This window comes from Lepidochelys olivacea, assembly GCF_965140295.1.
Source record: "Lepidochelys olivacea isolate rLepOli2 genome assembly, chromosome: 3".
NCBI classification, from domain to species: Eukaryota; Metazoa; Chordata; order Testudines; family Cheloniidae; genus Lepidochelys; species Lepidochelys olivacea.
Window position 1 is genome coordinate 17,845,894 of NC_140413.1, and position 27,427 is coordinate 17,873,320.

Below are 27,427 nucleotides of genomic sequence, written 5' to 3' on the forward strand. Positions count from 1 at the left end.
GTACATTTGTGTATATACAGTGCAGTGGTTTTAACCTCCTTTAGTTCCCCCTTTTTGAGTGGGGGCAGTGAGTCCTATTGTCTTCAGTAACATCTTGAGAAACTATCTTACCAAAGTACTATGTCCAGCCCCCTTTTCCAGGCATTCTCAGTCTTTACAGTAACAAAACAGGCCTTTGCTGCTACACTTTTCATGTTCCTCATTTGACAACAGGCCATATACTACCTGAATCCAGGGAGGTGTTTGTTCTTTTGCGATTAACATATCCCTCCAGCTATGAATTTTTTTTTAACCCATTGATTAGCTGCCTTAACTAAGACTTTGTCAGTCACTATTTTGTTAGACTGACTTGACTTTTTCCAAATTCTGGCCCAAGACACATCTTCCTGTCCTTGGTTTCACAGCCAACTGACTTTGCAGTGATGGTTTTGTTGTCCATTGTCTTATGTTCTAAACCTCTTTTTCCCACACACACCCCCACCTCCAAACACACACACTTTCATTCCTTGCTTGTTTAAACACAGTAGGAGGTATATGTCTGACGAGTGATATTGCTGAACAGGAAGGAACTCAAAACTAAAAGTTAAGTAAGCCTTAAATGAAAACACTGGGCACTAGGAGTGTGCCAAACAGAAAGGCTGTCCCTGCCCTCGAGCACATGGACCAAGACAGGGGGATAGAACACTTCACAAACTGATCAGAGTGGCAGTTGACAGTTTCAATTTTTTGTTGTGTTGTTTAAACACCCAAAAGCCAGATTCAGGCCCTTCATGCTTTGGATTGTAAAACATGCACATGAACCTGGGAGCCAGTATTCACTCCTACATAACACGAGTTTACAAATTTGAAGTTGATTTGATTCTCCTCTTCCTGTTCCCCACCCACAGTTTACTAAACTCCTAACACTTATTCCCACTTACCATAGCAAAGCCAGCCCAAGTCCTCAACTTCCCTTTTTCTGTAAGGGCTGAGGAGTTGTGTCCCTGCTCTCATTGATGAAATAGTATGTATCCTGCTCCAACTAGAAGGATCTACCACTAGTAGTTGTTGAAGGGGAAATGTTACTTTGAACAGTCTGTGACATGCAAGACCCTGGAAGCACAGAAACTTTAAGAGACTGATGTGGTCTGGGACTTGTCAAACTTTTCTATGTATAAAGGTTATATGTATCAGTCTGAGCTAGGAATTGTATGTTAAGTTTATCAGCAAGGTTACCAAGCTTCCCCCAAGAAAACTGGCTGGGAGGTGGCAGTAATTAGATCTCAGGACAAGTAAACAACTCCAAGGAAGTACTACCCGCTGAATTGCATGTACTGGTTCAGACTGGGCTCAAGAGGCCTAGCAAACAAAAAGCTTTAAGAATAAAGGGTCAGACTCAACTGAGCCACAGCCCTCTTTCTGATTTAAAAACAACCACCTGACAAGATTGTACCTAAGAAGGTAAAATCCTCTTGGAGGGGTGTGAAGGACTGGAACTGGCCAGGGCCTCCCTGTGGAACATGGGTGATGGCTGGTAAGCTAGCATACAGGTAGACTATTTACAGAGAAAATAAAACAATGCATTTGTTCTAAAATTAGCTGGTCACTGGTAACCCAAGGGAAAGTGAGCTGTAGGTGTTGGACTAAGAACCACTGTGAATGGCAGGGGAATTATACCAAATCTTTGGTATAGAGGGAGAGGGGGACAGACCTCTGTCCACACAGAGGTGACAGCTGGAGACCTGGGACCTAAAGGGGCGCCCTCAAGATGACCACTGTCAGCCAACATGTATATGTTAGGCATAGTACACACCACATTAACAGTTATGCACATCTGTGATAGTCCATACCCTTATGTACACCATTTTTACTAGACTATGATTAAGGCAGTATCCGTCACAGATTCCATGACTTTGTGACTTCTGCAGCAGCTGGTGTGGCTAGCTCTGGGGCTGCCCGAGCAGATCAGGCATCCCCTGGGCCAGCAGCACTGGCCACTGCTGGGGCAGTTTGGGTGAGTGAGGGGGCTAAGGGGTTGGGCTGTAGGGTGGTACTTACCTCCAGGGGGTTCCCTGGAAGCAACTGGCCTGTTCCTGCAGCTCCTAGGCAGAGGGGCCAGGGGATAGTCAGGGAGGATAGCTCAGTGGTTTGAGCATTGGCCTGCTAAATCCAGGGTTGTGAGTTCAATCCTTGAGGGGGCCATTTAGGGATTGGGGCAAAAATTGGGGATTGGTCCTGCTTTGAGCAGGGGGTTGGACTAGATGACCTCCTGAGGTCCCTTCCAACCCTGACATTCTATGACTCCATGCACTGCCTGTGCTTACAGGCACCACCCACACAGCTCCCATTGGTTGCAGTTCCCAGCCAAGAAGAGCTGCAGAGCTGGAGCTTGTGGTGGGGGGCAGAACAGGGAGCCCCCCGGCCTTCCCTCCCGCAAGGAGCTGCAGGGACACACAGAGCCAGGTAGGGAGCCTGCCAGCCCTCCCCCCGCGCAGCACTGGCAGGGGTCCTGGGCCACTCCCACAGAGCACCTGCAGTCCCCCAGCCCAAGTTTTAGTTAGGGGTATGTAATAGAAGTCATGGACAGGTCACGGGCAGCAAACAAAAACATGGCCTATGGCCTTGACCTGTCCATGGCTTTTCCTAAAAATACCTGTGACTAAAATGTAGCCTTAACTATAAAAAATTTTGTACGAAGTATGCCTTGTGCGGTATCATTTGAAAATTCATACTATGCTAATTATTGTATGTAAAGTTTTTAGATTCCACTGTACAAGACTGCTGTAACATGCTCCAGAGTCAGAAAAGCAGGCCCAAACCAGTTTTTCAGAGACAAAAGACACATTGATGCCCTGGCCACATATCAGCATAATCAGAAGAACTATTATAGGCTCTTAGTTAAGCAGCCATTCTTTGGCAAGAAGAAGGGTCTGAGCAAGAACTTCACATATTGACAATGAAACTGTTGGAGGTCCCGGTAACCAGACTGGCTATCACCTGAACCCCAAATGGAGATAATCCTCAAAGACGGGAGAATGGTATAAGAATAGAGGACGGACACACACACAACAGAGTTACCCCTCTCCCTTCATCACTACTCACGGCAGCTACAACAGGTGAAAAGCAAAGGAAACACCACTGAACTAGAAGGCAGATCCTGGCTAAAGCAATCTAGCCAGTTTGCTGTAAGCCTATGGTGAGAGAACTCTTCTTGCTTTTAAGTTCACTTAGCTTGTTAAAACAACAAGGAGTCTTTGTGGCACCTTAGAGACTAACAAATTTATTTGGGCACAAGCTTTTGTGGGCTAGAACCCACTTCATCAGATGCATGGAGTGGAAAATACAGGAGCAGGTAAAAATACATGAAAAGATGGGAGTTGCCTTACCAAGCGTGAGGTCAGTCTAACAAGAGAATTCAATTAACAGCAAGATACCAAGGGAGGAAAAATAACTTTTGTACTGGTAATGAGAGAGGCCCATTTCAAACAGTTGACAAGAAGGTGTGAGTAACAGCCAGGGGAAATTAGTATGGCAGAAATTAGGCCTGAATAAAGACTGGAAGTGGTTGGGTCATTACAAACCTAAACCTAATTTGATGGTGTCCAGTTTGCAAATTAATTCCAGTTCTGCAGTTTCACACTGGCAATTCTTCAACAAAAAACCTTCAAAAACAGACTCCATTTTTAGGTCTGAGTGACCAGGGAGATTGAAGTGTTCTCCTACTGGTTTTTGAATGTTATAATTCCTGATGTCAGATGTGCCCATTTATTCTTTTGCAGAGAGACTGTCCAGTTTGACCAATGTACATGGCAGAGGGGCATTGCTAGTACATGACAACATATATCACATTGGTAGATGTGCAGGTGAACAAGCCCCTGATGGTTTCAGAGTAACAGGCGTGTTAGTCTGTATTCGCAAAAAGAAAAGGAGTACTTGTGGCACCTTAGAGACTAACCAATTTATTTGAGCATGAGCTTTCGTGAGCTACAGCTCACTTCATCGGATGCAGACTGTGGAAACTGCAGAAGACTTTATATACACAGAGACCATGAAACAATACCTCCTCCCACCCCACTCTCCTGCTGGTAATAGCTTATCTAAAGTGATCATCAAGTTGGGCCATTTCCAGCCCCTGATGGTGTGGCTAATATGGTTAGGTCCTATCATGGTGTCCCTTGAATAGATATGTGGACAGAGTTGGCACCAGGGTTTGTTGCAGGGTTTGGTTCCTGGGTTGGTGTTTTTGTTGTGTAGTGTGTAGTTGCTGGTGAGTATTTGCTTCAGGTTGCGGGGCTGTCTGTAAGCGATGACTGGCCTGTTTCCCAAGGTCTGTGAGAGTGGGGGATTGTCCTTCAAGATAGGTTGTAGAACCTTGATGATGCGCTGGAGAGGTTTTAGTTGGGGGCTGTAGGTGACAGCTAATGGCGTTCTGTTACTTTCTTTGTTGGGCCAATTTTGGAGTAGGTGATTTCTGGGTATCCTTCTGGCTCTGTCAATCTGTTTCTTCACTTCACCAGGTGGGTATTTTAGTTTTAAGAAAGCTTGACAGAGATCCTGTAGGTGTTTGTCTCTGTCGGAGGGATCAGAGCAAATGTGTTTGTATCTTAGAGCTTGGCTGTAGACAATGACGTGTGATGTGGTCTGGATGAAAGCTGGAGGCATGTGGGTAAGTATAGTGGTCAGTAGGTTTCCGGTATAGGATGGTGTTTGTGTGACCATCGCTTATTTGTACTGTAGCGTCTAGGATGTGGACCTCTTGTGTGGACTGGTCCAGGCTCAGGTTGATGGTGGGGTGGAAATTGTTGAAATCCTGGTGGAATTCCTCAAGGGCCTCCTTCCCATGAATCCAGATGATGATGATGTCATCAATGTAGCATAAGTAGAGTAGGGGCGTTAGAACAACACTTCTGCAGCTCTCGTCCCCTAAGTCAGCCATAAAAATGTTGTCATACTGTGGGGCCATGCGGGTACACACAGCAGTCCCACTGACTTGAAGGTATAAATTGTCCCCAAATCTGAAATAGTTGTGGGTGAGGACAAAGTCACAAAGTTCAGCCACCAGGTTTGCCTTGATAGTAGCGGGGATGCTATTCCTGATGGCTTGTAGTCCCCGATGCCAACTCTGTCCACATATCTATTCAAGGGACACCATCATAGGGCCTAATCACATCAGCCACGCCAGGGGCTTGTTCACCTGCACATCTACCAATGTGATATATGCCATCATGTGCCAGCAATGCCCCTCTGCCATGTGCATTGGCCAGATTGGACAGTCTCTCTGCAAAAGAATAAATGGACACAAATCTGACATCAGGAATTATAACATTCAAAGACCAGTAGGAAAACACTTCAATCTCCCTGGTCATTCAACAACAGACCTAAAAGTAAAAATAAAGAGGAATACTTGTGGCACCTTAGAGACTAACAAATTTAGAAACTAAACCTAAAAGTGGCAATTCTTCAACAAAAACACTTCAAAAACAGACTCCAACATGAAACTACAGAACTGGAATTAATTTGCAAACTGGACACCATCAAATTAGGCCTGAATAAAGACTGGGAGCGGTTGGGTCATTAAAAAACTTAAACCTAATTTCCACCATACTAAATTCCCCCTACTTTACTCACACCTTCTTGTCAACTGCTTGAAATGGGCCACTCTCATTACCACTACAGAAGTTATTTTTCCTCTCTTGGTATCCTGCTCTTAATTGAATTGTCTTGTTAGGCAACTCCCATCTTTTCACGTATTTATACGGGCTCCTGTATTTTCTACTCCATGCATCTGATGAAGTGCGTTCTAGCCCACAAAAGCTTATGCCCAAATAAATTTGTTAGTCTCTAAGGTGCCACAAGGACCCCTCGTTGTTTTTGCTGATACAGACTAACATGGCTACCACTCTTTAGCTCGTTAAGTTAGTTATTAGTTTTCATTTTTGAAGGGTTAAAATCCATTGCTAATTAATAACTTGGTATATGGATTTGTGTACAGGCCCGAAGTCCAGAGTTTAGTCAAGAGGTCACAGGCCTAGCAATAGCTAAGAGAAAGCAAAATAACCAAAAATAACCTTGCTTTTGCTAAGATATGCCTGGTCAGCAAAACCCCAAATGTTGGGGGTAATAATCGTGTCTTATTCAAAGTTGCAAATAGAACAAAGAAGCCCTGTTTCTGTTGTGTTAGTTTTTTCTGTAGGGAGATGTTCTTCCCACACATCCAACCTTGAGTTTATAAAAGGTTCAAGCATGTCAGTTTAAAATATGGCCTCCTCCCACCTCCCTTTCCCAGGAACCAATGCCTGCCTTAAAACACAAACAACTTAAAAGAATCTTTATTACCATATACTTTCACTGTTTATTTGCTTTTACCCCCAGATATGTATCTGTTGAACAATCAATCAAAGAAGCAACTTCATTCCTATGAATCCCAAATCAAAATTCAACATATATTTTATACTAATACATTGATTAAAGTACTAATTAAATGTTAATCTGTCAATTTAAAACCATGGGTAGAGACATTATGTAACCTTTGACCATTGGCTACTGTGCTATCATGTCTTGCTGCTAGACCCATCCATTGTTGTGGAACTGCCTACCCTGTCACTTTTCCCCACCCATGGAAAATCCATATATTCCATTGTAATCGATTAACAGCGTCTCTAAGCCTAATAAGCGAGGTAACACGCTGTCAGCGCTGTACGTAATAAACTCCTGTGCTTGCCCTCTACACGGTGTGAATTTATGTCCTTCAGTTTTATCCTGTTATTTTCTTTGTAATCAATTTGACTTTTATGCCTCATCACTTGTGATCACTTAAAATCTATCTTTCTGTAGTTAATACACTTTTTATTGTTTTATCTAAACCCGTGTGGGTTTGGATTGAAGTGTTTGGGAACCTCCATTTGAGATAACAGTCTGGGCATATAATTTTCAGTTGATGAAATGACAAGACTTTGTATGAGCTTGTATTGTCCAGGAGGTGCTGCCAGTACAAAAAGCACATTTCTGGGGAAAGGTCTGGGGCTGGGAATATGCTGGTGTTGCCCTGCATCTAATTCGTAAGTAGCTAGACAGAGCATTCATGTAATATAGCTGGGAATGTCACAATGGGATTTTGCATGCTAGAGGCTGTATGGTTACTGGCCAGGAGTGGTTGTTCCCACAGCAAAGCAGTATAAAAGGCATCGCAGGCTGGAATATTGAGGGGGACACAGCTGTTCAGCAGTGCTGTACCCTAGGGAATGTCCCAACATGGTATTAATGTAATATACATTATATATGGGTGTTTTGAACTTACATCAATGTATTATGCTCTGCCAATTCTGTTCACCTATGTCAAGTATCCCACAACACTTTGCAAAGCTGATGTCAACTTTAGCATTAGAAAATAGGAAGCCTGACAAAGCCAGGATACATGAATTGTATGTCTTAGCACAGATTGGGATGTATCGTTACGCCCAACTGGTTTGGAATGTAGTATCCAAGACAGAGGTAAGAAAGGTACAGAACAAAACAAGGGACTGTTACAAACTGGTGGGTTGGATTTTAGTGACACGTTAGGAGTTTTGTAACTTTTAGAAATCACAGAATCAATACTGCTAGCTGAAATGTGCATCTTTACAACATACTTTCCATGTAAAAACATGCTGAGAGATAAGGAGGGTATGCATGCCTCCTTTTCATACCGTACTATTGTCTTTGGACAATACATTTAGCTGTGGTTGGTTATTTGGTCTCAATCACTTTTAAGAACAAACAATGAATGTAATTAAATAACTAGCTACACCTTTTAGTTAATACCACAGAGGGAGAAGAGATGTAGTTAAATCTGCTGGTAGAAAGGATAAGACCGCACAAATGCTTAGGTTCCATTTTTTAAAAGGGAGGATGGAATGGATTTTTAAAACTTAACAGCTATTTTACCCCTCCCCCATTGCAACCTGTAGGATAGGCCTGAGTCTACATTAGGCTTTCTGTACACTGGGAAATTGACAATTCTGAAAGTGCCACATGGCTGGCCAAAAACAGTGGGAAATGTAGGTGTCTGTTAAGTGGTTGAAAGCTTTGGGTTTGGTACAAAATACATTAAGTAGAAACTTAGTATTTTTAAGATTGCAAAAATCTTACTAAAATGGCCTTTTAAAAATGTGTAAGTACACATTAGCCTGTGGGATCCCACAGCACTCTACAATACACGCACATATATGCTTGTCACTTCAACTGCACTTCAGTAGGAGCAGTGTTTTGGTGAAACGGTGCAGCTGTTTAACAGCTCTATTATTACAGGACAACTGAAACTTCAGGGAAAACTGAAGCATGCAGAATTCAGTTACACAAACTGGAATTTATCCTGGCCATCACCATGAGTAAGTACCCCTTACTCTGGTCATACCTCTGAGGGGCTTTTTAGCCCCCGACGGCTACCATTTTTTATATCATCCAAAATAGCACTTGCAACACCATCCAGGAACATCAAGTCAATAATGACATTGAAAGAATGTTACGTGTAGTGCAACAGCATCTACATTGTCAAGGGTCCATTGTGCTGGGTGCTGTACAAATACACAGGTCGACACTGCTCATTCCCTGAAGAGCTCAGTCTAATTTGAGACAACATACCAACAAATATGGAGGGAAGGCAAGGAGGACAAATCACATGCTTGTATTGATTAGCTATTGCCTAATTTCATAGTTCCTGCTGGTAAAAAAAAAAAAATCTTAATTTAAAAAAGTTATCAATTGCTGCACAATCTTGCCATCATTAGTAAGTTGATTTATTACAGTAATCACAGCAAAAGATGGTCTTGAAAGAGGGTACTGCTTTGTAGAATCCTGCACATTCTAGAGATATGCTGCTTAAATCATGTTAGTATGATAAATACAGCGAACACCCAGAATTGACATTAATTACTTGTTCAAATAAATATGAACTAAATGCAAGACTAATAATTTTATTTTATGAAGTCCATTTGTACAAGAGTTAAACAATCAAGATAAAAAATAGTACCTAGTCATTTACAATTGATATTCATTTATTTTACAAAAATAAAAAATACCCAGTTTTAAAAAAAAAAAATGTAAAAGCATGTCCACAGGGAAAACAAATCTACTATAAGAAAAATACAAATATTACATGTTAAATACCATTTGGGGAAATACAAATACAAATGACTCTGCATCAGAACTTGTGCCACTCTCTGGATTTCTATGACCAATTCTCTTTCAATTCCATGGCAGAATGACTTTTGTTATATACATTTAAAATTCTCTCTTTAAAACATAGAATCTATTTTAAAATAAAATATTCTGTGTATGATAAACGAGACTGTGTACACATCAGGGGGAAGCAAAAATAGCGATCAGCAAGACTCTCAAACACCAGTCAGATTTCTGAAAACGATGTGAAAAATTCACATTAAAAAAATGTTCTGAAGTTGCTACAATAAAGGACTCCTGCATCTCACTGCCAACCACTGAAGTGTGTATGATCATTAAAAAGAAACTGATGGAAAATAGGTCCAGAGGTGAGTCCAGGCCCACAAACAACTTGAGCACAATCCACATTAGCATCTGAATTATAAAAGACAACATACAGCGGATGCCATCCTTACATTGTGATGTTACAAGTGTTACATTTGCACACTAGGTATAATATAGATAGGTGCCTGCTATCCCTAGCTTTCTATTTCAGCTGTCCCCATTATTCTATTCTTATTATTCAGTTGAAACCCTGCAGGACTTATACGGACTAACTCTCCCACGGATCTCCATAAAGATGGTCACCGGAATCTGACCAGAGAAGGGACCTGGTATTCTCCCTGAGATAGAGAGATATTACACAATACTAGGCTCACAGTTCAAGACTGGAAATTCTACACAAGGCTGTTTACTTACAGTATACTGATTCTGACACACATTTTTCAGATCCTTTCACTATCCTTTAAGGGACACCTATAAGAGGAATAAAGCATTATCACCCCCCCCATGGTACTTAAGATTGCCATTTCATCTTCAACTAACTTGATGCCAACCAGTGCAATATGCATTGGACCAGATTTTGCATTCCTGATGCACCAAGAACACTCACTACCCACCATGGGAATTTTGGATGCACAAGAAATGCAAAAATTCAAGCCTAATACTTGCAGGGCCTTTAAGTCCCATGAAATATCTAGGTTCAACAAAGCAGACTAAAGAAAGGGCAGCCCTAACTCGTCAATTGCATTGTTCAAGCAAAACCTTTAACACTATTTTAGCTTGACCTTTATTTTGCTTTAAATCAAACCTAAAATGGCAACAGCATTTTAAATTTTATATTTTAGTCCTTTCGCTGGAATTCTACTTTCTGACCATAGATTTCAGGTGTTCCAGTTTATATTCCTCAATGAAGTCCTCTGCAATATGCAAGGCGTTGACTTTCACCAACAAAAGGATCAGGTCTCTCGTTTCATCACTAAAAAAATAAAAGAAAATGTACAATATTCAAGTGTCTGACTGCCATATAGTTTGAGTGTATTGATTTTTAAAATGCAGATAAGAAACTACACTGGAAATTAATGAAAATTACCCTGGGCTATGGTGATCGGTTATGTTGCATTCCATTCCAGTGTCCAAAGGCTAGGCAAGAAAAGCTAACAAATCTATATCTTCCATTTCTATTAGATCACATTTTATAAATTTAAACTAATCGGATTAGATTTACATATTTTAATTATTTCATTCTTTATAAAAGCAAGCACTAATAAGACATCTCAGTGTGCAAGATACAGAGAATCACAGCAGATCTCCAACGCCTCCTTTAGGAACAACATTATAGGACTATTTCCTCAATTCTCTAGAAATAGATGGACCAGTAAAAAGAAAAGGAGTACTTGTGGCACCTTAGAGACTAACCAATTTATTTGAGCATGAGCTTTCGTGAGCTACAGCTGCTCAAATAAATTGGTTAGTCTCTAAGGTGCCACAAGAACTCCTTTTCTTTTTGCAAACACAGACTAACACGGCTGTTACTCTGAAACCTGTCATTATGATGGACCAGTGTTATAGGAACGATGTAATGTAGGATTTTACATGTCTGTACACTGTTACCAGTAAGTAAGTCACGTAGCCCTTTTCCATTATTCTTGTGTGTCCATTACAAGGTTTTTAATTTGCTTTTGATTTACAATCCTTCCACACCTCTCAAACAGATATGCATTATTATGAAAAGATCAAAATATAAACCACTGACAAGGCCCCTTTTGAAGCGTATGATGTAAATATACAAACACAAAAAAGTTAATAAAATAAACATACACAGTACATGTAGAAATAATGAATTCCAAAAAAATGCCAGATTACCTGCAGTTATTCTTGTACAGTATATGTGCACTTTGCAACAAATGTTGGCTAAAGTTTGCCAACTGAGGGAGAGTTGATCCATTTTTAAGCTCTTTGAACCATCGTTCTGGGAGACATGCAACTACCTGTTCAATCAAAACATATTTGGAAAAGATTAGACAATCCTTAAATGCATTAACTCACTTTGATTTAACTCTCACTTATTTCTCCTTTAATTGGCTCCATTGTTGTAATTAATAAAAAGCTTTGTCAGATGTAGAGCCAGATATCTGTTATTCTCAGCATACTCAACAGCTTCAAGAATTTATAGGCTGTTTGTTCTAAAGGTTTTTATGTTTCTGTGTAATAAACAAACAATTATACACAAATGTTTGTGATAAAAGTTCAGTCCTTTCTACACCTTCCATTTTGCTTCTGATGCTTGTTGCATGCATATATTAAAAAGACTGCCTAAAGACCTAACAATTTTATCTATGTTAGGTCTGTTAGTTAGCCTGGGATAGAATTTTGGGTTTGACTTTTTGATACTCTTATACTAATGTGTGTAAACAAAGGACAAAAAACAATGATGTTGCTTCTGTCTAGTCAGATGGATTTGCTAGTACAATGGGAACAGATCAGAGCAGTTAAAGTGTTACTCAGAGCACACTTTAAGGTTGCCTCAACCCCTATCTCAAGGCAAAAAATCAAGCAACCAGTCGGGAGGGGCAAAGGGGCTTGGGTCGGGGGGAAGGTATAAAATACTAAAAGAGTAAAAAAATGGCAGTCCCCAACCAGAGCACAACCTCACTCCTTACCCCTCTGATGGGATACAAAAGAGGTGGGACTAAGACTCCAGACCCAAAAGGGAACATGACCCTAAGTTGTAAGGGGTGGGACTGTGGGCATGCATTGCAGGTATAATTATACCTCCTGAGGAGTGGGGGACAAAACACTGCGGCGTCAGTTACGGAACATGTTCGCTGGAAACTAACCCCAATAAACATTGCATTGTCTACAGTTCGGACTTCTGGTCTTCTGCTTTCTGCCTGCGTGACAAGAACCAGGGGTGAAGGGAAAGCCCTCTAACAATCTAGCCGGCATAAAACACCATTAGTTATTGCCAATTTGAACTGCTAACCTTTAAAGCACATTAGCATACATTAGCTTTGGGCAAAAACATATGCTTGCATTAATCCTTCAGGTCAAGAAGTTAGAATCTGCCCAATTCAAAGAAGCCACCACCTTCTTCATCCTCAGTACCAAGAGGTTCATTGATAAGTCATTTTGTGGCTAGAAATATACAACTCCAGCTGTTGAACTTACATTAAGAACCAGCATTATGAAAATACTTATTCCGGAGCCAAGGCATTAAATCATTAATCGCCAGTATCCTTTTTAGAAATTGTTTATTTTACCCTCCACTGTAACACTTAGAAGCAAAAAGCCCAGGATTCCTATCCTCTCAACGATTTGAAGATCTACTTTGGAGTCAAACATTGGCATTTTTTGGATTTTTAACAAACCTAATGTGGCTTTTGTTTTGACAAAACTCTCTGTGCATTAGCATAATCTATTGCACCAAGAAAGCATACAACTTTGTGAGTAGTGGGCCTGAACCAGACTTGAAGGAATTCAACAGAGGTCTTTCCATTCTTCAATAGGCTTTGAAACATTACTAGCATGGTGTAGGTTAAATGGCTAATTATAGCTGGTGATCTAGGCGAGCACGAACAGCTCACACTTTTTATTTTATTTTGAACTGATAGATTTTTCAAAAAGATACTTACAGTGAGATCTTGGCTCCAATGAAATCAATGGCTAAACTTCCACTGATTTCAATGGGGCCAGGATTTCACCCTTAGGATCCAAAAAAGATATTTTCCATTGGACTGTAATAGTTTCTAAGTTTCGGGCCTGAATATTTTAACTGTGCCTTTCTAACACCATCAAGAGTTTACAACGTTATCTTAAAAGCTACAGATACGGTTTGTTACTTATTTTAGTTTCAGAAACTGATCTCTTTATCATGAAAACTCTTTCTTCTATATAAGCCTTTTTCCTGTATATAATTTTTACCTTGTTGCACTTTTCCACATTATCTGGTCCAGGTGGTGCATTAAGAAGTATCAGAAGGAGATATCGATTCAGCAGCTTGCCTAGTCCTAACTCATGTAGTGTATCTTCTACTATGATCCCATCCCAAAGAAGAATATTAGACAGCAGCTGAAATAATAAACAAGCTTAGAATGAGCACACTAGGTGATAGTAGGTAAACTGAAGTATAAAACCAGAATGTAATACTTTGGTTACACATTCTCATGGGACCGCGTGCAGGCCCAAATTCCCCACTTGGAATTTCCCTCAACTCAATCTTTTTAGATTAAAAAAAATATGTTGATGTGTTTATTTGAACAGGAGATCATTGGACTGCACACTCACATCAGAATGTGTGCTTGGAGTGCGGAGCCCCAGAAGTGCAATGCACTCAGCAGAGGACAAGGACTTGGAAAGTGATTTAGGGTACAGCCCAAAGGCCACCAAATCATTTCGACACTCTCACCACACTCAAGTGGACTTTTGAAGCAAGTGATGGAGAGAGGAAATATGCAGGGCAAGAATGGTTGGCCAAGGTCTGGGGTGAGATGGGGAGGATCTGGCATTTGTGTAAATGGATGGATAAGTACATTCAAATGCCAGCACATTTATAACCATTATTTCACAACCAATTATCTTTGAAGAACACACATTCCTGAAACTAAAACAGGAGTCATACAAAAAGGGGAAAACTAGATCAAACTACAAAGGATGAATATAAAAAAAACACCACAAGCATGTAGAAAGGCTAAAGCACAAAATGAGATTAAACTAGGTAGGGACATAAAGGGTAACAAAAAAATATTTTACAAATACATTAGAAGCAAGAGGAATACCAAGGACAGGGTAGGCCCATTACTCAATGAGGAGAGAAAGATAAATGCAGAAAATGCAGCAAAGGCCAAAGTATTAAATGCCTTTTTTGTTTCAGTTTTCACCAGAAAGGTTAGCAGTTATCAGACAACTAACATTGTGAACATCAGTGTAAATGGGGTAGAATCTGAGGCTAAAACAGGGAAAAAATCAAGTTAAGATGTACTCAGACAAGTTAGAGGTCTTCAAGTCGGCAAGGCCTGACAAAATACATCCTAGAATACTTAAGGATTGGGCTGAGAAAATCTGAGCCATTAGTGATTATCTTTGGGAACTCGTGGAGGATGGGAGAGATCCCAGAGGACTGGGAAAGGGTAAATTATAGACCAGTCAGCTTAACTTTGGTATCTGGAAAGATAATGGAGCAAATAATCAAACAATTTGTAACCACCTAGAAGATAATAAGGTGACAAGTAACAGTCAGCATGGATTTGTTGAGAACAACCATGTCATGCCAACCTGATATTCTTCTTTAACAGGAAAACAAGCCTTGTGGTTACGGGGAAGCAGTAGATGTGATATAGCTCAAATTTAGTAAGGCTTTTGATACTCTCTCTCTCTCATAAACAAAGTAGGGAAATACAGTCTAGATGAACCTACTATAAAGGTGCATGCACAACTAGTTGGAAAACTCTACTCAGAGAGTAGTTATAAATAGTTCATAGGAAAACTAGAAGGGCATATTGAGTGTGGTCTCGCAGGGATCTGTCCTGGGTCTGGTTCTATTCAATATCTTCATAAATGGTTTGGAAAATGACAGAGACCTCTATAAAGTCTGCAGATGATACCAAGATGGGAGGGGTTACAAGTGTTCCGGAGGACAGGATTAGAATTCAAAATCATGGAATCATAGAAGATTAGGGTTGCAAAAGACCTCAGGTGGTCATCTAGTCCAACCCCCTGCTCAAAGCAGGACCAATGCCAATGATTTTGACAAACTGGAGAAATGGTCTGAAATAAACAGGATGAAATTCAATAAAGACAAATGCAAAGTACTCTACTTAAGAAGGAATAATCACTTACACAAATACAAAATGGGAAATGACTGCCTAGGAAAAGGATCTGGGGGTTATAGTGGATCACAAACAAAATACGACTCAACAATGAAATACTGCTGCAAAAAAAGCAAACATTCTGATCCTTATTAGCAGAAGTACTGAAACCAAGACATGAGAAGTAATTCTACTGTACTCAGCACAGACAAAGCCTCAACTAGAGTACTAACAGGTTTCAGAGTAGCAGCCGTGTTAGTCTGTATTCGCAAAAAGAAAAGGAGTACTTGTGGCACCTTAGAGACTAACCAATTTATTTGAGCATAAGCTTTCATGAGCTACAGCTCACTTCATCGGATGCATTCAGTGGAAAATACAGTGGGGAGATTTATACACAGAGACACTGATGAACTAGTTCATGAAACAGGAGGTATGAATGCATCCAATGAAGTGAGCTGTAGCTCACGAAAGCTTATGCTCAAATAAACTAGAGTACTGTGTTCAGTTCTGGGCACCACACTTTGGGAAAGATGTGGACGAACTGGAGAAAGTCCAGAAGAGAGCAACAAAAATGACTGAAGGTCTAGAAAACATGACCCATGAGGAAACTGAAAAAAATGGGTTTGTTTAGCCTGGAGAAGAAAAGACTGAGGGGGGAATATGTTAGTCTTCAGGTATGTAAAAGGTTGTTATAAAGAGAAGGGTGGTAAATTGTTCTCCTGAACTGCTGAGGACAGGACCGAAGTAATGGACTTACATTGCAGCAAGGGAGATTTAGATTAGACATTAGGAAAAACTTCCTAAGTGTAAGCATAGTTAAGCACTGAAACAAAATATGACAAAAACTTGTGGAATCTCTGTCACAGGAGTTTTTTTTAAGAACAGGTTAGACAAACACCTGTCAGGGATGGTCTACTCTAGAAATAGTACTTAATCCTGTCTCAATGCAGGGAACTGGACTAGATGATCTATAAAGTCCCTTCCAGTCCTACATTTCTATGATTTCTATTATTTCTCATTGAGGACTACATATCCCCTTCCCAGTACAATGCACTATCCCCAGGATATCAAACTTCCCTGAATATGTATTTCTTGGTTGAGATCAAGCATGAAATATTTTAGCCCAAATGATTTTTCAGGGAGAAATTAGGTACATCTTGCTTACCTTTACAGCTGACCAAAACTGTCTTTCTTGAAACTTTGATTGTGGCAATATTCTGTCTTCCACAGTGCTGGTCATAGAAAGTATAACAGGAAATTGATAAAACAACATTTTCATGGTTTTTGTTTAGAAAAAATATCCAACCAATTGATCTCTTCTGTATACTGATGGATGTTAATTTCAGTTTTCAATCAATAAAGAGGGTCACAACCAGAAAATAGGTCTCAGTTCTGTTACATAACTTTACATTTGGAATCCATCACTAGTCTCTTGATAGTCCCTACTAAAAGTAGTAATTGGAAACACTTAATCACACTTGATATCAGACTGACAGCACTATACAAAGCCAGGCAGTAGAGGGAAGATACTCTGCAAACTTCCTATATCAGCTTTAGCAATGCATTTTCCCCCAACATTAAGCTAATTTGCAATCCCATGTCTCTCCCGAAAAGAGGGATTTCCATTAATTCCAAATTGTGAAATATACTGAATACAGTGATAAACAAATCCAATAAAGCAAACAGCTAGGTATTTTTCTTTACAGTGAAAAGACTCAAGGGAAACAGTAACAATTCGTGAATGTGAGGAGGAGATGAATCAAAGGGGAAATACAGGATGGCTGAGCCAAAGCATCCTTTTAACAATCACCAACACATACATAAGGCCAGACTGAGGAGCTCTTACATTGTGGAGCACTTACTCACAGGAGTAGTCCCACTGATTTAAATTCCCCTAATAAACAGAATTACTCACCAGCTTGAGTAAGGGCTCCCCAACCTGACTCATAATGATGTAGCAGACATTGGAAATTGTAGCTATTTCAGGAAGTTTTCTATTCCATTAGTTTCCAATTCATGTTGACTGTATATTAAACTGGCACCTCACTTCCAATGAAGTGGTTGGTTGGTATTTCACAGAATTAGCTTACCTTTTAGGATACAGAGGAATAAAGACATCATCTTCTATCGACTTCTTCATTCTTGAAACAACTGAGTTTACCAGATCCTATTAAAAAATTGGAGATTTATCACCGACATACCAATGCTTCCCCACAAAAACATTTAAATGATAGCGGATACATTGTAAGATATAATTTTAAAGATAGCATTTCCCTTTAGATTAATGTGATAGTCTATAATAAATGTAATACAGTTGCCACCTGTTTTATATATTTTTTCTTAGCTATAGTTATCAGCTGGTTGCAATTTTAACTGACCCTACCACGCTCTTTGACCATTTGTCATTGTGGTGTTTTGCAAGATAATTTAATTTTCCCCAAATGATGTCATTTGCTGCATGTTATTTTACTATGATAGCAAAATGATTATACATAGTCTATAACTAGAAGTAGAAGGCAGGGATAAATCACTCCATAACGGCCCCTGTTCTGTACACCTCCCATGACGTGTTGGTATTGGCCGCTGTCAGAGACAGATAATGGGCAAGATGGACTATGGTCTGACCCAATATGGCCATTCTTATGTTCTTGTAACTACAAAATGAAACTGGTGGTTAAACAATAGATTTATCACATAGAAAAACTGAAAAATTCTGCATAACTAATAGTGTCATAAGCAATACCACAGTTTTTGTTTTCTCTCCAAAGGTCTAACAGCTTTTCACAGGTTTCAGAGTAACAGCCGTGTTAGTTTGTATTTGCAAAAAGAAAAGGAGTACTTGTGGCACCTTAGAGACTAACCAATTTATTTGAGCGTGAGCTTTCGTGAGCTACAGCTCACTTCATCGGATGCATACTGTGGAAAGTGTAGAAGAAGATCTTTTTATACACACAAAGCATGAAAAAATACCTCCCCTCACCCCACTCTCCTGCTGGTAATAGCTTATCCTTGTAAGGAGAGTGATCACTTTAGATAAGCTATTACCAGCAGGTGAGTGGGGTGGGGGGAGGTATTTTTTCATGCTTTGTGTGCATAAAAAGATCTTCTACACTTTCCACAGTATGCATCCGATGAAGTGAGCTGTAGCTCACGAAAGCTTACGCTCAAATAAATTGGTTAGTCTCTAAGGTGCCACAAGTACTCCTTTTCTTTCAGCTTTACACAGTGTCTCTACACTTTTATCAAATTAAAATGTGGGTAATTTTTAGTTTTACTTTTTCTGACTTTAGCCAACACATCAAAAATATGCTGAAAAGGTACTACTGTATTTGATTTCCCTAGTTTCAAAGCTGTAATCCGGCTGACAGGTACACACACAGGTTTTCATATTCAAGATCTGATTTTCTACTCAATTTCACCAATTTTATGATGGTGAAGTTCATTGAATGTACATAGGAATGAAACTAGCATACTGAAGTAAAGAATCATGAACCCAGAGTACACAATTATAAAATGCTTAATATTAGAGAGATCTTTTTCACTGGTGGAATGATTATCCATTTTTTAATAAATGGAAATCCTTCTAGAAAGGAAGCCACTTAGTGAAGTTTAAACAGGCCTGCACTTTTTTTTTAAAGCTTTGGTTTAGCACTACAGTAGAGCTAAAGAAGTGAAAAAGATTTGAGCTCTGAAGCATCCTTCAGATTTTAAACAGGTAAAAGTTGTGTATTTAATTCTTTTTTAAAAAAAAATCAAATGCAAAGTTGTAAGTTCTTGAAAGATTCATCTTCACAGCGGAGAAAAAGATTATTATTAGCAAGAGGCTCGTCACAATTGTAGTCATAATTTTTCTAGTAACAAGAGCCAATTTCTGCCCAAAGATGTACACATCTCCCACAGACTAAAAGGGAGTTGCATTTGCACATCTGAAAGCAGAACAATTTTAGCTTTAAATTTTTGCTTATTACAGGTGATCTGAAAAGGTTAATCAAAATACCAGCAACTTTAGAATTATAGGATGAATGCATACAGCAAGGGTAGGAAGAGTATATTATCAATGACTTTAAAATATACCATTTTCTTCTGGTCTCTAACAGCACAGTGGTTTTTACCTGTTTTGCTTTACTAGATTCATTTTTGGAAAGGGAATGTTCTTCAAAGATATTTTTGCAGAGCTGAACTAGACTGACTGTTTGTGAAGTTGACAAAGGATCCCACACGTGTTCTACAAAGCCTGAAAAACATTAATTATTTCAGAAATGTACAAGTAGTTACTTGCTTGTTTTAAAATGTCATTCTAAACAGGAGTGAAAATTTGCATACAAGTGTCCATCACGCAAAAGATAACAATGTTACTTCATTCTTCATCTTTACAATAAGCATAAGCAGATTTTTTCCATTAGATGCTCTCGTGCTTTGTGATATATAAGCAAACCCAGTCCTTCCACCTGTTTAATGACACATTTCTTCCTCCTTTATAATCTATTTCCATGACAGCAACATCTTTCTAATGGTTTTCTTATATATCATCTATTGTCCTCCTCTTTTCTGTCTTCCATGAGGTGGTATCCAATCAAAGGCTTATCTAGGAATACATTTTTTTGCCATCCATACAACACACCCAAACCAGCTTTCTTTCTCAAATCATTGTCTCTGAAGTCTGCTGAGCAGCCTTCTATAATACATTAGCATTGGTCAGTTTATCACAGTGGTTCTCAAACTTTTGTATTGGTGACCTCTTTCACAAAGCAAGCCTCTGAGTGGGACCTCCCCTTCTAAATTAAAAACAATTTTTTAAATATTTATCACCATTATAAATGCTGGAGGTGAAGTGGGTTTAGGGTGGAGGCTGACAGCTTGTGACCCCCCACATAATAACCTTGTGACCCCCAGGGGTCACGATTCCCAGTTTGAGAACCCCGGGTTTATCCCATCGACGGACACTAAGTATTCTTTGCAAGCATCTCTGACAGAACGCATTAAGTTTTCTGTTGTTGGTGTCTAACATTTGTGAAGTTTCAGAAGCATAACACAATGTGGAATTACAATAGCATTGTATAACTTTATTTTGGTTCTTCTGTGAATCTGCTTATTTTTCCAGATATTTGCCAGTCTTGAAAAGGTTCCACTTGCCTTCCCAATTCTTGCTTCCACCGCCTTACGGAGCTGGCCATCAGCAATCATTGTGCTTCCAAGATATACAAACTAGTTATCCATGCTGTATCTTCACTATTGATCACATATGCATTATCATTGCTTTCAATGACTGTGACATTGACGTTCTTTTGGCAGATTCTTAATCCTACTTTGGCAGCCTCACACTGGAGGTGATCCTTATCAGAGCATCATCATGTGTCCAACAGAACAATGTCATCTGCACAGTCAAGATCTGGAAGTTTTCCTTTACTTCATATAATTCCTGCATCTTCCTTTGATGTAGCTTTTCGCATCAAGTAATCTATCATGATGCAGAAGAGGAGAGGGGATAAAATGCATCCCTACTGCACTCCGATGATGGAGATAAACCAGTGGAGTTTTCCACTTTGTCCTTACACAGCATTTTGAACAGTCATACAGCATCTTACCCAGTGACACTACCTTTTTAGGAAGCTCCTATTGCCACAAGATCTTCCATAGCAACTCTGTATGAATGCAGTCAAAAGCAATGGTGAAATCTATAAAGTTCAAGGCTAATCTTCTCTGGCAAGCAAGCCCTTTCTCAATCAATCATCTCAGGGCAATGATGAGATTTATACATGACCCTTTTGGTCTAAAGCCGGCTTGCTCAATACACAGTTTTTCCATCTATGGCCAGTTTGACTCTGTTCTATAGTACACTGCAGAACACTTTTCATGACACTGAAAGTAGCATTATTCCTTGCCAATTCTCACACACCACCTGATTTCCTTTCTTTGGTAATTTACAGATCACACCTTTCTCCCAAACTATATTGCAAAGTTTATGTAGTTCATGAAATACATCTCCTCCCCAGCTTTAAGCATTTCAGCAGTGATTTTAGCACTTTCACATTCTTTTAGCTGCTTAACTGCCTCCTCTATTTCTGCTTCTGAAATTTCTAGCAGTGAGATATTTAATTCTTCACCTTCATCACATCCATTGATTAGAACTGTTGGCTGTGGTTGGTTGAGTACTTCCTTAAAATGTTCTCACCATCGTTCTGCTTCCATTGTTAACTGTCTTCCATCTTTCACTTTTACAATACCACTGTGACTCTGGAACCATGATAATTGCTTATACATATGGAACAGTTTTGTCTCTCACTGATACACCTTCAGCTTCTCTAACTTTTTTGTCAAGCCATTCTCTTACCTTCTCATCACAACCTCTTTACCTTTCTCTACATATGCTCCTTGCAATGTGCATTGTTTTTCATATGTCACCTGTGCTTGCCTCTTTTTAAAGGTTTTCTTTCTTCAATCTATTTCCACGTGCCTGAATGTATCCACTCTTCTTTCCTTGATCTCCTTGGCGCAAATGAAGTTGTGGAAGCTTCCTGACAGACATTTCTAAAATGAGCACATTGTTACTCTATATCATCATTCATTACCCACAGCTCTTGGAATCTGCTTGAGAGCTAGATTTTAAAATCCCTCCTAATTCCCAGGTCAGACAGTTTCTTCACAAGGAATTCCATCCCTCTTTTCTTATTAGCTTGTCGTTTTAGCTTTATTCTAACTGTTCCAAAGACAAAAGACAACATAGTGGTCATTTCCTACATCACTACTTGTAAGAGATTATGTATCCAGCACTTATCTTCTCCACCATCTGCCGATGGCAATGTGATCCTGTTGTTTCCTGATAATTCCACCATTTGACTTCCATATTAGTTTTTGTTTCCTAGATGAGGGAAAGTGTCCCTTTAATGTACAGGTTATACATACTACACAGCTTAGTAAATCACCATTGTCCGCCCACTTCTGTATTTACTCATGCCGTGCTCATATCTGAGGTTGTTGGATTCATGTCATCCATAACCAGAATGACATCATCAGTATGAACCTGGTTTAATACATCCTTCAACTTACTATGCAATGCATTTTTTACTTGTTCATCATGTTCACTGGTAGATACATAACACCGGATGATAGTTACTTTAGCACTATTAGTAACCAAACATGCTCTTATAATTCTTAGGTTAACTCGTCTCCATTCCTGTAGAGCTTATGTTCCCTTTCTGTAGAGGAATACTACAACTCCCTCTATGAGAGTATCATTTTACCTTCCTGAATAGGGTGCTGTGATACCATCTGATTGGAGTCATCCACCTCCAGTCTCTCTCATTTCACTCTTTCCAAGAACATGAATCTTGAATTGGGTCATTTCTCCAACTACTTGACTCAGGCTCCCACATGGTTCTCACATTCTAGCACCTGATTCTAGTTTTAGTTTTAGAACATAAGAATGGTCATACTGGGTGAGGCAAATGGTCCATCTAACCCAGTATCCGGTCTTCCATCAGTGGCCAATGGCAGGCACTGTGAGGCTCTCTGGTTTCAGGCAATGAACTCCCTCTTAGGTTTGGTCCAACCCCCTCATACCTCCATTCAAACGTATCTGTTGTAGACTCTGATTTCAAGAGGCTAATTGAGACATTCTTTTTATCAAGGTTATTTCCATAACTGGGACTTAAAAAAAATACAAGGACAGAAAGTTGGTCTGACTCACAACCATAGATCCATGGCTCCTCATTCAATATATATTTGGAGCAACTTATATTATGCCTGACATTCCTTCATCTACTGCATGAGGGATGCATTGTGTAGCTTAGGATGCCCCAGAAAGCAGAAATGTCCTTAGTAGTAATTCATTCCTTATGTAGACGAGTAAGTATATACAAATCTTTATATAACCATACACACAATGGAGCTACTTGTCTGAAGAATCCATATATTCAGTGAATATAAAGTACATTTTGCAAGTGAGTTCTGCTAATTTTGCATATACTTATACATTAATAGGTCTACTTAAAAAATGTACATTTATTTGCCTGTACAGTTCTGACAAATACTTCCTACTCAGTTACGTACATGGTACCTAGATGCTATGATGAGGGGCCATAAGAAGCATATAGACAAACCAAGAATACATTGCGAACTCAATGTCATTTATGATTAATTCAAGAGGTGAACTGCAATAACATACAACTTCCTACTGACTTTAGGAGTCTAATTTAAATCATTCGGCATACCTTATTTATTTATAGACATAAAAAGACCCTTACCAAATATCATGTAAAAAATATGAACGGTCTCAAGAATTAACTGCTTAAATTAGAAAAGGAAAATATTTGATATAGCACTTTGTTTTAACTTCGCTACACAGACATTGGACAAAGAAGGCAGTGAGAATAAAATATACAAAAATGGTCCTAGAAAGCGGTCGTATCTGCTTAGATTGATTAGGCTCTCTATTTGATCAAACAGCCTGCTTTTATGAACAGTGTAACACAACATCCTTGGGTGAGTCACTGGTGGCAGGGAGGGACATCCAAATCATAAAGCAGAAGCCTTTACCTTCCTGAACTAAGAGACCCAAGTTGGTTAGCCAAAGCTTTAGCAGGCTCATCAACCTCCATCTGTGGCCCAGTCACCACCAGAAACTGACAGAGTGCCACACTAAACGTGTGTGGGTTACAATAGCTATGATGTTTGTTTTCATATGGAAAACCCCTTTTCCTTTCCACTCTTCTCCAAGAAATCTACTGTTTGAATGACAACCTCCCTACTTACAATGTGCTTGTCACCACAGCCCCTTGGCCTCATCCTGAAGAGCTATATAACAACTAATGTGCTGCAACAAGGAATCTAGCTTTACCATTATTAGTAACTAAATAATATTGGTTAAATTGAGCAAGAAAGCTCACATTTTAATTGCCTATCTACAGTTAACACTATTGAGGCAGTCTTAACATACCTGTAATTTTAGGAAGAATAGTTTTCTCAGTGACTGTAGGCAAAATTGTTTGATCAGGGTCATCATTTCTCTTGGATTGTGGCATATTTTTGGCATCGCTAAATTCTTCTATAGCTCTGAACCACGGCATCTCATTCAGATCTATGAAATTCTGCTTAAGAAAAACAATCAGTGAGCGACATCAGGCCACTGAGGACTCACAAAGGGCATTTTTGTCCAAGTATTTTCACTGATGGATTTCCCAATGACAATTCTCTCCCAGGATATCAGGGGCAAAATACAAAAATTGAGCTTTCACTTTAACGAAAGCCAAGAACTACCTGAACAACCAAGACCAAAAAGACAAATCAAAAAGATGTTGGCTGAAAAGGCAGAAAGTCGAATGGCTAAGCAAGTCGAATGGCAAAGCAAGAAGACTAGGAAGAAAATTAGGATTAAAACGTTGAACTCTTTGTAGATCACAATGCCTGTGATCATTTAAGTCTGGCTTCCTGTAGACCAGGGGGCACAGAACTTTTCCAGAAATAATTCCTAGAGCATATCTTTTAGGAAAGCATCCAATCTCAATTTTAAAATTGCCAGCAATAGGGAATCCCCCACTACCTTTGGTAAATTGTTCCAATTGTTAATTACTCTCACTGTTAAAAATTACCTCTTTTGAATTTGTCTATCTTCAACTTCCAGCCATTCGATTGTGCTATACCTTTCTCTTTTAGATTGAAGAGCCCATTATCAAATATTTGTTTCGCATGCAGGTACTTACAGACTGTAATTAACTCACCCCTTAACCTTTTCTTTGTTAAGCTAAATAAATTGAGACCCTTGAGCCTATCACTATAAGGCATGTCTTGAACCCTCTCCAGTTTATCAACTTCCTTCTTGAAATGTGGGCACCAGAACTGAATACAGTATTCCAGCAACAGCTGCATCAGTGCCAAATACAGAGGTAAAATAACCACTCTGCTCCCACTCAAGATTCTCCTTGATACACTTAAGTATTGCATTAGGCCTTTTGGCCAAAGCATTGCATTGGGAGTTCATGCTCAGCTGATTATCAACCATGACCCCCAAATCTTTTTCAGAGTGTCTGCTTCCTATGATAGAGTCCCCCATCCTGTAAGTATTATTTTATTTTTATTTCCAGATTATTGATAAAAATGTCAAATAGTGTAGGGCCAAGAAGTGATCCCTACTGCACCCCACTAAAAACACACTCGCTTGATGATTCCCCATTTGCAATTACATTGAGATCTATTAGTTTTTAATCAATGTAATGTGTGTAATCTTAATTTTATAATGTTCTTGTTTTGCATTCAAAAATGTCACATGGTACCAAGTCAAACACTTTACAGAAGTTTAAGTATATTACAACAACACTATTACCGTTATCAATCAAATCTGTGATCTCATTTAAAAAAAAAAATCAAGTTAGTTTGATAGGATAAAATGGGTCTCAAGGAGTTCTATGGGAGTTGGGTCTTTTTCAAAAATCCCTGCCAGATTTTTCAAATATGAGGGTAACACAATAGATCTTTACCCATTTAACATATCCATTCTAAGGCATCTGGGGGCATGACCGGAGAAAGCATGAGAGTACCATTCCACACCTTTAACTCTATTTTATTATGACATATACCAAAACTATTCACACACAACCCATATTTGGCCTAACACTTGCACAGTTCATTGACATCTGTAAACTCATGCTCTGGCAGACCCCCTAGAGACAGAAAATCCAGTCGGAAACACTTCACCATAAACGCTCAGATTCCAGTTCCCACATACAAGTCTGTTGAACTGCTTTTAGATACATTGCACTCCACAGATAAGAGCTATTGAAAGTGATGCCTATGGATAAAGGCAGGTCCCTAAGGTAGTGAGTCCCCATATAACATAGGGCTTTACAGATTAGATCTAACCCTGAATTGCACACAAAAGCAGATGGAATGCTAGTGCAGTATGTGTATAATAAAGTACAGTGTGCCAATTGAAAAGTGAAAACATTTACTAGTGAACATACCTCAAGAGGATTCCAGCCTATTAACTGAATTCTGATTAATGGGCTTAAGAGTTTAGGCAGGCATAAACTAATGTAAGCATCATAATAAGAGTCAGGAAACTTCTGTCTCCATTGCTGAAATTTCAACAGAATATTCCTGATGTTGCAAAAATCTGCATGCACATCTTCACATATTTTCTTACTCTCCCGTAAGATATTATCTGTGGATAAAATACATTTGTATATACAGAAATATTACTAAAAATATATATGGATGCACAGACTAAAACAGAATATGCACAGACAGCACACATGGAGAATGTATCCATGTGATAAACTGCTTTTTTCATGACTCTTTGACCCTTCCTCTTCTCGGTCTCTGCTAGAATTTATTCTAATATTCCAACTCCCTGAGAAGCTTCTAACAGTTGATCCTTATTTTTTAAAATTCTCCCCCAAAAGACATGGACCTCCCACACCACTCAAAAAAGAATTCTATTGGCACAAAACTCAGGACAGACAAGGCTCAGTCTTGAACTAGCTGCAGGTTAAAATGATCAATATCTTGCAAGCTCTATACCAAAAAGCAATGGGGAGATAGACCCACAGCTATTCAGTGCAGGATTTGCTTCTAACCTTAGAAGGAATCAAAATTTCAGACTTTAAAACTACAACATAGTTTTGCCAATGGATAATCATTTTAAAAGCGCTGTAAGTAAGTTAATTATATTTTTCCTCTCCCGCTGAAGCCTGTGCATCTATACCAAAGGTGGGCAAACTATGGCCTGCGGGCCACATCTGGCCAGCGTGACCGTGCTGCCCGGCCCTTAAGCTCCCGGCCAGGGAGGCTAGCCCCTGCCCCTCCCCTGCAGCATCAGCTCACCATGCCGCCAGCGCTCTGGGCAGCAGGACTGCAAGCTCCTGCCAGGCAGCGCAGCTGTGAGAGCCACCGGTGTAGTGTATTAAATTGCTCCCTGTAAGAATGTGCTACTTACAGTGTACTACTTATGGCTGCCAGTCCTGGTGCTGTGAGCAGCATGATAAGGGGGCAGGGTGGGGGACAAAGGAGGGGGCGGTCAGGGGATAAGGAGTGGAGGGGTTGGGTGGGTCAGGGGTTCTGAGGGGGGCAGTCAGGGGAGGCACAGCCTTCCCTATCCGGCGCTCCATACAGTTTTGAAAGATGTGGCCCTCAGGCCAAGAAGTTTGCCCACACCTGATTTATACTCAAGGTCA

The 27,427-nt window shown here is 39.6% G+C and overlaps 1 protein-coding gene across 3 annotated transcripts in view; it reads right to left on the bottom strand.

The window, feature by feature from the left end:
• Positions 1-8,965: 8,965 nt before the first annotated feature.
• The window catches only part of GCFC2 (GC-rich sequence DNA-binding factor 2), a 45,028-nt gene continuing 26,566 nt past the window's right edge, over positions 8,966-27,427 (bottom strand). For 2 of the 3 annotated variants that reach the window (XM_084622798.1, XM_084622800.1), the window contains exons 11-19: positions 26,216-26,415; positions 24,196-24,346; positions 19,373-19,494; positions 17,351-17,427; positions 16,426-16,492; positions 13,378-13,524; positions 12,294-12,347; positions 11,320-11,444; positions 8,966-10,432 (exon numbers count right to left, since the gene is read on the bottom strand). In XM_084622798.1, the coding sequence (XP_084478924.1) occupies positions 10,318-10,432; positions 11,320-11,444; positions 12,294-12,347; positions 13,378-13,524; positions 16,426-16,492; positions 17,351-17,427; positions 19,373-19,494; positions 24,196-24,346; positions 26,216-26,415 (1,058 nt within the window). In that variant the 3' untranslated portion in view covers positions 8,966-10,317. The remainder of the gene's footprint in view (positions 10,433-11,319; positions 11,445-12,293; positions 12,348-13,377; positions 13,525-16,425; positions 16,493-17,350; positions 17,428-19,372; positions 19,495-24,195; positions 24,347-26,215; positions 26,416-27,427) is intronic. The other variant, XM_084622799.1, reaches the window with a different exon arrangement.